The sequence below is a fragment of the Lepidochelys olivacea genome (assembly GCF_965140295.1).
Source record: "Lepidochelys olivacea isolate rLepOli2 genome assembly, chromosome: 10".
Taxonomy (NCBI): Eukaryota; Metazoa; Chordata; order Testudines; family Cheloniidae; genus Lepidochelys; species Lepidochelys olivacea.
Window position 1 is genome coordinate 16392545 of NC_140420.1, and position 12016 is coordinate 16404560.

The following is a 12016-nucleotide window of genomic DNA, read 5'->3' on the forward strand; positions in this document are numbered from 1 at the left end:
CGGATATGTAGCCGGGTTTCCGTAGCAGACCACTTGCCTTGAACATTGTGGTGACACAAGTGGGCGCCCCAACCTATCAGGGAGGCATCTGTTGCAATAGTCACTGATGGGGGGGGTCTTGTTGAAAGGGAACCCCGGAGCATGCATTCCCTGGCTGTGTCCACCCTTGGTGGTAGTGTCACACATCTGTTGAAAGAGTGTCCCTATCCTGCCCCGACCACCCCCCAAACCCCCCAGCCCTCTATCCAAACACCCCCCCATTCCCTGCCCCCTTACCGTGTGGCCTGGAACACCAGTGGCGGGCAGCACGGCTGCACCAGGGCGGGCAGCCACGCAGCATAGAGCACCGGGTCATGCCAGGGTCTGCAGCCCTTCCACCCAGAGCATTGCGCCGTGCGGTGGCGGGGGGACAGCCTCCTGGGCCAGGATCTCAGAGGCCAGGCAGGACGGTCCCGTGGGCCGGATGTGGCCCACAGGCCGTAGTTTGCCCACCTCTGCTCTAAAACAATGGAGCATATTATTTTATGACTAATCTTAGATTATTTCCCCAATAAGCAATGGATATTACTGCAGCAATAGAGATTATTACAGCAATGGTGGCTTTAGAAATGCACATTTTAATAATAGTAAATTAAATTATGTATTTATGTTTCTTTCACAGACATAATAGCTACCTGCTTAGCTTTCTCCTTCAAGACAATAAGCTGGGATCTGTTGAAACTCATCACAGTCCCAAGGAATTCCACATTTTTGGTAAAAGTATCTGTATCCAGGCACTGCAGTTCCTGAACTGACCAAAAGGCATTTGCTTCTGCTAATTTAATTATCTCATCTGAAGAGGGAGCTGTGATTCCTGTGCAGTCTGGGAAGAAATCAAAACACAGACTGAAAGGATGACTTCTTTCCTTGAAGAAAACTAACAAAAATGCAAAGCAGCAAAGACTTTTGCTCTCTCGTTACGATGTTGATGTATTATGTATTAACTGGAGCCAGAACAATCTTGACGTTAACTTAAGCATAAAATATTTTTGCAATGAAATAAAAATGCATTTTTTAAAAGTACAAGTGCAATTAATGTTCTTGCTACAAAATTAGTGTTTACCTAAATTTAGGTAAACATTTGCTCTGACCCTGTAAGGCAGCACATGCTGGAAAGGAAAGGAGGAGCAAACACACTTTTTAAAACTGTTACCATATAAAGGTATCTTAATAAAATGTAATTTGCATGCAGCAGCTAGAAAGCATCTAACTGTCCTACGCACTGCTCAAAAAAATGGCACCCTACATTATTAAGAGTCAAATACTGAGATAAAGTCTTCCATTGACCTCAGTGGGAGTCTTGCTTGAGTCAGAACTCAATTAAGTTCCTTAGTTTGGCCTCAGTTTAAGTTTCCACATAGCTGTAGCTATGTACTTTTGTTCACACTTTTGTACTATGTACAATAGCTGTATTGTACTTTTGTTCACACACAAATTTCAGCTGAATAAACCTGCCTATCTTTGTTCAAACAAGACTTGGTGAAGTCCAGCTCATTAGCTATTACATACAGTAGCAGGCCTCTTCAGTTTGAAAGGCACGGTCAGAGATGTATGACTGTAAGCGTTGCCTGACATTTAAACAAGGCAAGTAGATTGGTTTCCAGAACTTAAATGTGAGAGAAATGCAATACTCATGTCAAGCATGTTGTTAAAGTGCCAAGAATTAGGAAAATGCAGAAAGGGATGCTTATTTACAATAGAAATGTTTGGTCTGCCAAATTGTATTGGTTAAATATCTGATATAAGGGCAGATTCTGCTTCTTTTTTTATTGTGCATTTTGACAAACTCAGGTCTCTATAGCAGGGGTGGCCAACCTGTGGCTCCGGAGCCACATGTGGCTTTTCAGAAGTTAATATGCGGCTCCTTGTACAGGCGCCAACTTTCCAATGTGCCCGGGGGGGGGGGGGCTCATTACTCAACCCCTGGCTCTGCCACACGCCCCGCCCCCTCCCCGAGCCTGCTATGCGCCCTTGCTCCTCTCCTGGGGCCCCCCGCCCCAGAACCTCCTGCATGCCACGAAACAGCTGATCGGGAGGTGCGGGGAGGAAGCGGGAGGCGCTGATCAGCAGGGCTGCCAGAGGGTGGGAGGCACTGGGAGCGGGAGGGGCAGGGCGGAGCTGATCGGGGGGCTGCTGAAGTATTACTGTGGCTCTTTGACAATGTACATTGGTAAATTCTGGGCCCTTCTCAGGCTCAGGTTGGCCACCCCTGCTCTATAGGCTTAATATCCCTGATACTGATGCAAGGGAGAGCCTAGCATCCTAACATGGTCTCTTATTAGCCACTCTCCTGTCCCTAATTTAGCAAACGATTGTTCAGTCATTATCTAAACCAAACAATCTCTGAATGTCTTCAGATTTGGCCATCACCAGTAAAAAGCAGAACTCCACAGATGCTGCCTCTGAGCTGAGCTTCCAGAGCTAAACAAATTAAAGCAAGGACGTACAAAATAACTTTGTACTTTAAAAGGAAGCAGAGGACAGATTTATTTGAATCAAATAAAACTGCGGCAGTGGGTAGAACCCTGAGAAGGATGAATCTGTAGGCAAACGGAAAAGCTGTTTGACTTCTGTACCAGGAGACATTACTGCTTTCCCTTTGTCCATAATAGAAACTGGCCTCTTGTAAAGCTAGATTGTTTCACTTTCCTCCACTGCAAAAGGTCAGTTTTTCTTATGTAAATGTTGCCCACGCAGAGACAATACAGTTCCATGCCCTTGTCATGAAAACCTAATGTTTTTGGTTCTTGGGAAAAAAAGCCTTAAGGAGTTCATTTCTTGTAACACACCAGCTCTGCTGGCAAGTTTGCAGATGGCAGTATTCATTACAATCCTGGCAGCATTTCCTGTGTTTGATGCTGATTCATTCTTGTTGTTGCTGTAATCAGATTTCACACTGATCAAGCATGAATGGGGCAGATATGTGAAAATGCTTAGATCTGAACATACACAATAGTATTTCATGACGCTGAGCCAGGAGACCTAGCTTTTATTCCCAGCACTGCCGTTGCTTCACTGTGAAACCTGGGGTAAATCACTTAATCTCTTTGCCTCGGCTCTCCCCTCTGTAAAAAATGTCATAGGACACTCACTTTTATTTTAAATAATATTACTGAGAAATAGAGATTGAAAAAAAACTACAGTCCTAAGCATGACTGTTGTTATGACAAATCCTCAACTGGATATTTTGAAAGGCAAACACTGGGCCAATTAGCATGAAGTTTGAGGAGCAACATTAGACCACTGCAATCCTGAAGGTGTTTTCATAATAATCCTGTTTTTCAGGGATTTAGAAGTCAGTCACTGTAACAGGGTGGCTTCCCCCGTTAATGGCTAGAGGCCTGGGGCCAACCAACCCTAGTTACAAAGTAGACACACCTGAGTCCTCTAAAGAGCAGTAGGAATCTGCAAGAGGAGGGATGCTCAGAGAAAAACAAGCAGAGTCAGTTGTAGCTGGGAGCAAGAAGGCTCCAGCCAGGACCGGCTCTAGGGACCAGCAAAGCAAACACGTGCTTGGGGTGACACCATTCTAGGGGCGGCATTCCGGCCATCCGGTTTTTTTGTTGCTTGGGCAGCATTCTGTCCACGCCCCCGTCCCCCCTTTTTTTTTTTGCTTGGGCAGTTGTGCTTTCGGAGTTTGGGATGGCAAAAACCCTAGAGCCGGCCCTGGCTCCAGCAAGGCACCCAGCAGGAAGATTGGAGCAGAAGCTTGATGGGGATTGGAGAACTTTTATTTTGAAATGTTATGTTAATAAATGCAGCCGCAGGAAGGAGTGTGCTGAATTTAATAGGAGTTTGTGTGTGTTTAAGAATCCTCTTGAAGGGGGAAACAGACGCAAGGTGCCTGCAGAACAATCTCAGACCACAAGGGTACATTAGTGAGGCAGCTGACCTGATGACAGCCATAAAACTTCACTTCTGGCTGAAACTTGCTACGTGAGCTCTCTATAAACTGTGTGTGATTATGTTGCAGAACTTCATTAAAATTAATTCAGTCTTTCTTTCTTGTGTGTGTCTGATGACAGCACAAACTCTACACTTCAAGGCTCTCCCCCAGCCAAATTATTCATATTTGTTGAAGAATGAAAGGCCTCCACGGCACTGGAGCACCATGATGGTCTTCGGTGGGGAGCGTGGCAGCACTGGGGGGTTCTGCATTGGCTGTTCGTTGCCCCTGAATGCAGAGGGGGCCACTGGGGTGAGCCAGAGTGGCTTCTAGATCCATGTTACTCATAGACTTTAAGGTCAGAAGGGGGGACCATCGTGATCATCTAGTCTGAACTCCTGAACCTCGCAGGCCACAGAACCTCACCCATCCACTTCTGTAATAGACGCCTAACCTATGGCTGAGTTACGGAAGTCCTCAAATCATAGTTTAAAGACTTCAAGTTACAGAGAATTCACCATTTATACTAGTTTAAACCTGCAAATGACCTGTGCCTCATGCTGCAGAGAAAGGCGAAAACCCCCCAGGGTCTCAGCCAATCTGACCCCGGGGAAAATTCCTTCCCAGCCCCAAATACAGTGATCAGTTAGATCCTGAGCATGTGGGCAAGACCCAACAGCCAGACACCTGGGAAAGAATTCTCTGTAGTAACTCAGAGCTTTCCCCCATCTAGTGTCCTATCACCAGCAGCTGGGGATATTTGCTACTGGCAGTCGTAGCAGTCCCATCAGACCATCCACTCCATAAACTTATCAAGCTCAGTCTTTAAGCCAGCTAGGTTTTTTGTCCTCCATTGCTCCCTTTGGAAGACTGTTCCAGAACTTCACTCCTCTGATGGTTAAAAACCTTCAACTAATTTTGAGCCTAAACTTGTTGATGGCCAGTTTATAGCCATTTGTTCTTATGTCCACACTGGCGCTTAACTCCTCTCCCTCCCTGGTATTTATCCCTCTGATGTATTTATAGACAGCAATCATATCTTCCCTCAATCTTCTAGTTTAGGTAATCCCAAAACACTACAGATACTTCAGTACAGGTGCTGTGACCCAGTAGCCTGAAAACTATGTTCTAAATGACATAAAGGCAGGCTGCACTGCAGACTTGTGGCCACTCGCTGGGTTACTTTAAGCTCGTTTTATGCCATAAATCACTACCTGTGCAGGGAGGGGTGAATTTCATCCACACTACACAATTTCATCCACACTACACCACAAAACAGTAGTGTTTTGGTACCTGTAGTGTTTAGACTACCTAAACTAAAACAGATTTTGCTTTGTTACGCCAGTGTAAATCTGGAGTGACTCCACTGAAGTCAGTGGAGTGGATGGGGGGAGGCAGTGTACCCTAGAGCACTGGACTCGGTTCTGCATTAGGTTCTGTTTCTGACTCTGCTACTGGCCTGCTGGGTAACCTCAGGCGAGCCACTCAACTGCTTTGTGCCTCAGTTTCCCCATCTGTAAAATGGAGATAATGATACTGACCTCTTGTAAACTTTTTTTGAGCTCTACTGATGAAAAGTGCTAAATAAGAGCTAGGTATTATTATTGTTTTGCTGTACTGAGGCAAGAATACATCACTCCAAAACTACATTTATTGTTCCTCCTTTGTATATAAATATAGTATGATAAGGGCCAAATTCTGATCTCAGATACACCATCATAAATCTGGAATCACTCCACTGGATTTGAGTGGGGGTCCATGCAGATCTAAAGGTATCGAGCACAGAGCTCCATGAAAGATAGGGGCCTATACTATATTAAACAAAGAACCCAGGGTGAAGCTTTCGAAGATGCAAAAGGCAGGTAGGCATCCAACTCACAATGAAAACATTGGGTGCCTAATCCACATGTATGCCTTTGAAAATCTACCCATAGCAGGAGCAGGTATGTCTTTCAGTCCATTAGACTACATAGTTTAAATATTCTCCCTAGGTCATTGCACGTGATCTTTTAAATTGCCAGAGGTTACAATGTAGTTATAGACTCACACATAATCAAAGTATGTGAAATAAATACATGGGATAGACTTCATTTGGCACAAGAGTTTCTGATAAGCAAATAATTGTGTTTTTCCTAAAATTTATTTTAACCTGTAGCAACCAATATAGTCTGTTTAGACAGACCACAGTACACTGATGTCACATTTAGAACAGCTGAGTTAATCCTTTATCAGACATCAGTGTATGTTAACTGGACAGTATCTTTTGGCTCAACATTTTGGCTCTCTGCTGTCTTTCTATTCATGAAACTTTCACTTATACTACAAGTCAAGCAAAATAATTCTAAAATGCAAAATCTGTATGCAACCAGATATGTTTCAGCCCTTGTTTAGTAGTGTATTTTTAATGAAGTAAAGCATTTCATTAGTTGATCATTAAAAAAGATAAGCATGTTAATGGTGAAAGTCTTTGCTCTAATGTTTCTAAAAGACTGAACCTCTTTAAAATACTTGGCATTTTGCTTTTTGTCACACTGCCTCTCAAAACGCATTTGACAACAAAGCAAAACAAAGAGACCATTCAGGTTGCAGCAGCATAGTCAAAAATGTCATGACTGTCAATCCAACACATTGACATTGGACAGGTACCTGTGACATACTCACCAGTTGTGGGGTCAGATGCTCTAATGCTATTAATGGAGTTGCGAATAGGTTCAAATATAGCAGATAGAAACTCTTCAGGTGGAGACGCTGGCCAAGCCATCTTTGCTATTTGTAAAATTGTATTTGGGAACTTAAAGAGGGGAGATAAAAGCAGTAAGACATTTTCAGAACTCCCTCCCATTTGAAACAAAGCAGTTAGGATGTGACAAGGGGCAGGAGCACTGCCTAGGCTCCAGCGAACAAGGGGTTAACCACAACTCAGCACCCTCGTCTTTTGTTACAGGTGTTCAGGGGAAAGGACTGTAAATTGGCTCCTCGCAGATAGAGGGAGCATGATTTGCGGGAGGCTCCTGTTACATGGTCCCATGACCGGCATGAACCACAAGCTAGCAGTTTTCAGTAACACTTCTTGCTGATTTCAAACTTGTCATCTACCTATATAACTCACAAGATGGGTGAGGTAATATCTTTTATAGGAAAAATTTCTCTCACCAACAGAAGTTGGTTCAATAAAAGATATTACCTCACCCACCATGTCTCTCTTCTATCCTGGGACCGACATGGTTAATACTACACTATATATAGTTCACAGTATGTGCCCACTGTTAAAAATGAGTTAGGAAGAGTTTTAATCCAAGCAAGGTGACTCTTCACATTTGGATAGCATGATGGGGGAGCAGGGAACACTGCACTGTCTGAAGCTTTGAAAGCATGAATGTGTACAGGCTGTGTACAGATCCATAAACATATAATCTCTTCCTATATAACAGTGTGCACTTATCTATGTACAAATACAGATAACTCTTTACATTACGTGCTAAATCCCAGGAGTTTTGACTGAGTAAGGAATGCAGGACTGGGCAAAAATATTTACAAGGTTCCTTGCAAGTAGAATTAAACACCCACTAAGTACTAGAATGCACATATTTTAAATTGAATTACAACATTTACTATAGCAAAGCTTTAAAATGATCTTCTAGAAATTAAAATAAGAAGATACCTTTTCAGCAAGGACAGTTAATTCATCTTTTGACAAAAGAGCTACGAATGGTCCAATATCCTGTGTTGTTTGAGCCGTCCAGTTCTTTGGGGTGCTGAGAAATTTTTTTGGAAAATTATACACAAAATACCAAATGACTGCAATACCATCCTGACTCATAATTGTACTAAATCTGCATGTGTATCTTATACTGTGTACAGTCGCAAAGATAGATGCCTATTTACCAAAGTGACTTTTTGGGTTTTAACATCCGATCACATTTTCCTGGAATTCCTTGATTTATGGTGAATCTACAAAGCTGTCTCTCCCTCCTTAATCAGAGAGTGCTTTCCCCCCTCTTCATACATCTCTCTTAGTATTTATTGCATGCCTATTACCATAATATCTGATGAAGGATGAGTCTCTCTCCTTTTAAAACCTCTGTTCTTTTTCATTATAACAGTCTATCATATTACACAGCACCAAAATTGAGTTAAGAACTTTATAAAACAAAAATAGACACAGTCCCTGTCCCACAGAAATTACACTAAGGACCCAATCCTCCAAATAATTAACTACTTGAGTAACTTTACTCACATGCTTAAATATTTGCAGGATTGGCCCCTAAAGATACACAGGCCTGATTTTAAGAGATGATGAGCACCTGCCACTTCCTTTGACTTCAGTGGCAGTTGTGGGTACTCATCTCCTCTGAGCATCAGGCCCATATACATTACAAAAGCTAAAAAAAACCCTAGTGTTCAGTAAAACTGACATTCAACTTACATTTGAAAAATAAAGTAATTTTTAATACTTTCTTTAATATATTCAAGTTCCAAGCACTTCATTACTAGAAAAATACTGACATCTTGGAGGAAATTCAAAGAGGAGCAACAAAAAATAATCAACTCAAGTGACTGAATGTAAGGGGAAAAGACTGCAAGCACAGCTTAGCTAAGTGATGACTAAGGAGCAATGACTTTGTTTTCAGGCTCTGCCTTCAAACATGAGATTCTTCTAAAGGGAACGAGAGACAACAAGAGAGAAATTGTGTATTCCTGTAAAGTGGGGATTTGGGATAGTTTTCTTTGTATAACTGATATATGAGTTAGGTTCAAATTAGTCTTCTAGTATGACAGCTATGAATTAACATTAGTGGGGCTCACACTTTGTTGCTTCTTTAAACTGTGCTGATTGCACACACTTGGGGCTCCCCTTGCATCCCACTACTCCCCTGCCCCAAGCTTCCTGTGTGCTACCCTCCTGATCCCCTTTTTCCTTCTATTTGGCATAAGGGACTTGCTGCAGCCTCCCCACCCCTCACTCATACCAGGAGCTCTGCATGCCCCCCCATTCTCTCCTCCTCCTATTCCAAGGTTCCCCCTTCTCCCCCAATGCCAGAGGCTGACTCTGTGCACTCTGATTCCCTCCTTCCTCCCATACTAGGGTCTTCCATTCTCTCCCTGCCAAGGAATCTGTCTGTCCCCCACTCCCGCTCCATGTCAGGGGCTCTGTGTGAAACCCCATTCCATCCATGCCAGGAGCCCTGTGCTCCCCTCCCATTCCTGGGGCTCTGTGTGCCCCCCTCCTTTTCCCACCCTTCTTATTTCTCTTCTTTATGTCCAGGAGGCAAGTCATTCAGTGTCAACATGTTCAACGCTATTGGGAGGATAAGCAGAGATGAGCAGGGATATTGTGCAAGAAGACATTAACTGGTGCCATCAACCAATTGTGATCCTCACAATTCCAGAGGTGCTTGAAGCTGGGGCTCTGATGAACAGAAGGCAGGGCCTCTCTTCCATTTTCCCCCTTCCAATTTTCCACTTCCCCCAAAAATGAGTAGGGTTCTGCCCATTGGTTTCTAGAACAATCTCTGAAATGTTGGAACTGATGCATCATTCAAAAGTTATCATGTTACAGCCAAACAGAGAAATGCCATCAATTGAGTGTAGGGCCTTGCAAGGTCAGACAAGTACATAGGGTTAGGATTTTTTAAATGCAGGTTGGTTTGGACAAAGCAAATGGCGAGTTTTTATATGGATTAACCCCAGCAAAAGCAAAACTGCATGTCTAATATCTTACCCATATAACTCAGTAAATCTGTATTTAATTTCAGTCTTCTGTTCATGGCTGAGCCGTTGGCAGAATCTGAATTGGTGAAGGGCTATTGCCATGGCCCGCAGGGATATTCCATCACGTATAATTGCCGGAGGTAAATGGCAGATTAGATTTCCAAGTATGTCCACATCGTATTCATCACTGATGGAACCGTTCTGAAACAAAGAGGCCACAGTTGATGTGTTTACCTCGCTGGTAGAGTTAATATCAGGTATTGTACTGCACAGCCCAACAGTACCACAGTATGTTCAGCCTGGGAGTTTCAGTAACTGCTTGCTCACAAAACAATGGCAGATGCGCAGGTGGGTTAATCCAGTGGCTCTCAACTTTTCCAGACTACTGTATGCCTTTCAGGAGTCTGATTTGTCTTGTGTTCCGCCCAAGTTTCACCTCACTTAAAAACTACTTGCTTACAAAATCAGACATAAAAACACAAAAGTTTCACAGCATACTATTACTGAAAATTTGCTTACTCTCTCATTTTTATCATATAATTAAAAAAAATAATCAAATTGAATATAATATTGTTCTTACATTTCAGTGTATAGTATATAGAACAGTATAACCAAGTCATTGTGTGAAATTTTAGTTTGTACTGACTTTGCTAGTGCTTTTTATGTAGCTTGTTGTAAAAATAGGCAAATATCTAGATCAGTGGTCTACACACAAGATCACTTTATGAATTTAAGTGCAACCCAGGATCTACCCTGCCCCTTCCCCAAAGCCCTGCCCCGCTCACTCCATCCCCCTGTCTCTGTCGCTCACTCTCCCCCACCCTCACTCACTTTCATCGGGCTGGGGCAGGGGGTTGGGAGTGTGGGAGGGGGCTCCAGGCTGAGCCAGGGGCAGTGGGTTGGGGTGCAGGAAGGGGTGCAGGGTGCAAGCTCTGGGAGGGAGTTTGGGTGCAGGAGGGGGCTCTGGGCTGAGCCTGAGGCAGGAGGGGGTACGGGGTGCTGGCTCCGGGAGAGGGCTCAGGGTTGGGGTGCAGGGTCCCGCTGGGTGGCACTTACCTTGGGCGGCTCCTGGTTGGCAGTGAAGTGATGCAAAGGCAGGTTTCCCTTCCTGGCCTGGCCCAGCCACACGCCACTCCCAGAAGGGGCCTGCGGCCCCCTGGGGGAGCATGTGGCTCTGTGCGCTGCTCCTCTCTGCAGGCACCACCCCCACAGCTCCCATTGGCCACAGTTCCCCGTTCCCGGCCAATGGGAGCTGCAGGGGTGATGCTTGCAGGCAGGAGCAGCATATGGAGACCCCTGGCTCCCCTCCCCTGGGGCCGCGGTGGCATGCTGGCTGCTTCTGGGAGTGGCATGGGGCCAGGGCGGGCAGGGAGCCTGCCTTAGGGGCAGCCCGACTGCACCACTGGACTTCTAACAGCCAGAGATCACGATGGAGTGGGAGAGTCTCCAGGATCGACCAGTCGATTGCGATCGACCAGTTGGTGACCACTGATCTAGATGAGTCGATGTAGCTCCTGGAAGACCTCTGTGTACCACCAGGGATACACGTGCCCCTGGTTGAGAACCACTGGGTTAATCTATGGCTTCTCTCAGGGTTGCTTTGCACTCTTTTCCATTACTAACAAATGACAACAGACATCTGGCAAAGTTTAAGATGTTTTGTTGTATCTTTATGTATAATGTTGTCCTTTAAATACTGAACCAAGCAAAACAACACACACAGATCTCAATTAGAGCAAAATCCTGCCCCCTCCTCCATATCCACTGAGCACCTTCGATGCAGCAAAACTGGTGAAGCTCTGCCATGTGGAGACCAGGTAGCAGGGTTTCCTGGAGTCTGTGCAGGAATGGGTGGGCACAAACCCTGGGTGCCAAAGAGCCTTCCTCTGCAGGGTCTTTCCCTGCATGCCATTGCATTGAGGTTTATGGTGCAGAGCAGTACTGTGTGATGGGATGAGCATCTGCTGCTATATGGATCAACCAGCCAATTTCCCCCATCCAGCTCAGATGCAATAGCAGCAGGACTGTTACAGCCTCAAGGTTTACAGCAGCAGTCACAGAACAGTACTGATGCAACTTTGCAGCCTGGGAGAAAAGACCATCCATTTCCCTCTCCTCGGGAATGCCCTGTGCCTGGTACAGCTGCTCAGGATCAGCAAAAGTTAGAGAAACAGGATGTGTTTCTTGGTGTAAAAACTTTCCAGGTCTATGCTGTCCTCACCAACTCAATGCATGCGGCAATGGCTTCTCATGAAATCACTTTGGTCATGCGGGGGATTGAATATAGCTTTTAAGAAATGTTTACATCTTGGACGGAGAAGAATAAACATCATTGGGAAGCAGAGAACATAAGAATTCATACAGTCTAGAAGAGAACAC

At 44.6% G+C, this 12016-nt stretch overlaps 1 protein-coding gene and 1 long non-coding RNA gene across 3 annotated transcripts in view; one reads left to right on the plus strand and one right to left on the minus strand.

Moving 5' to 3' along the window:
* Positions 1 to 801, plus strand: part of LOC311527630 — a 31104-nt gene extending 30303 nt beyond the window's left edge. For both annotated transcript variants that reach the window (XR_014713404.1, XR_014713405.1), the window contains one exon: positions 662 to 801. This is a non-coding gene — a long non-coding RNA (uncharacterized lncRNA). The remainder of the gene's footprint in view (positions 1 to 661) is intronic.
* The window catches only part of OTOA (otoancorin), a 59564-nt gene that overhangs the window by 20861 nt on the left and 26687 nt on the right, over positions 1 to 12016 (minus strand). Inside the window, exons 20-23 of the mRNA XM_084641810.1 lie at positions 9648 to 9838; positions 7587 to 7680; positions 6587 to 6716; positions 675 to 862 (exon numbers count right to left, since the gene is read on the minus strand). Of these exons, the coding sequence (XP_084497936.1) occupies positions 675 to 862; positions 6587 to 6716; positions 7587 to 7680; positions 9648 to 9838 (603 nt within the window). The remainder of the gene's footprint in view (positions 1 to 674; positions 863 to 6586; positions 6717 to 7586; positions 7681 to 9647; positions 9839 to 12016) is intronic.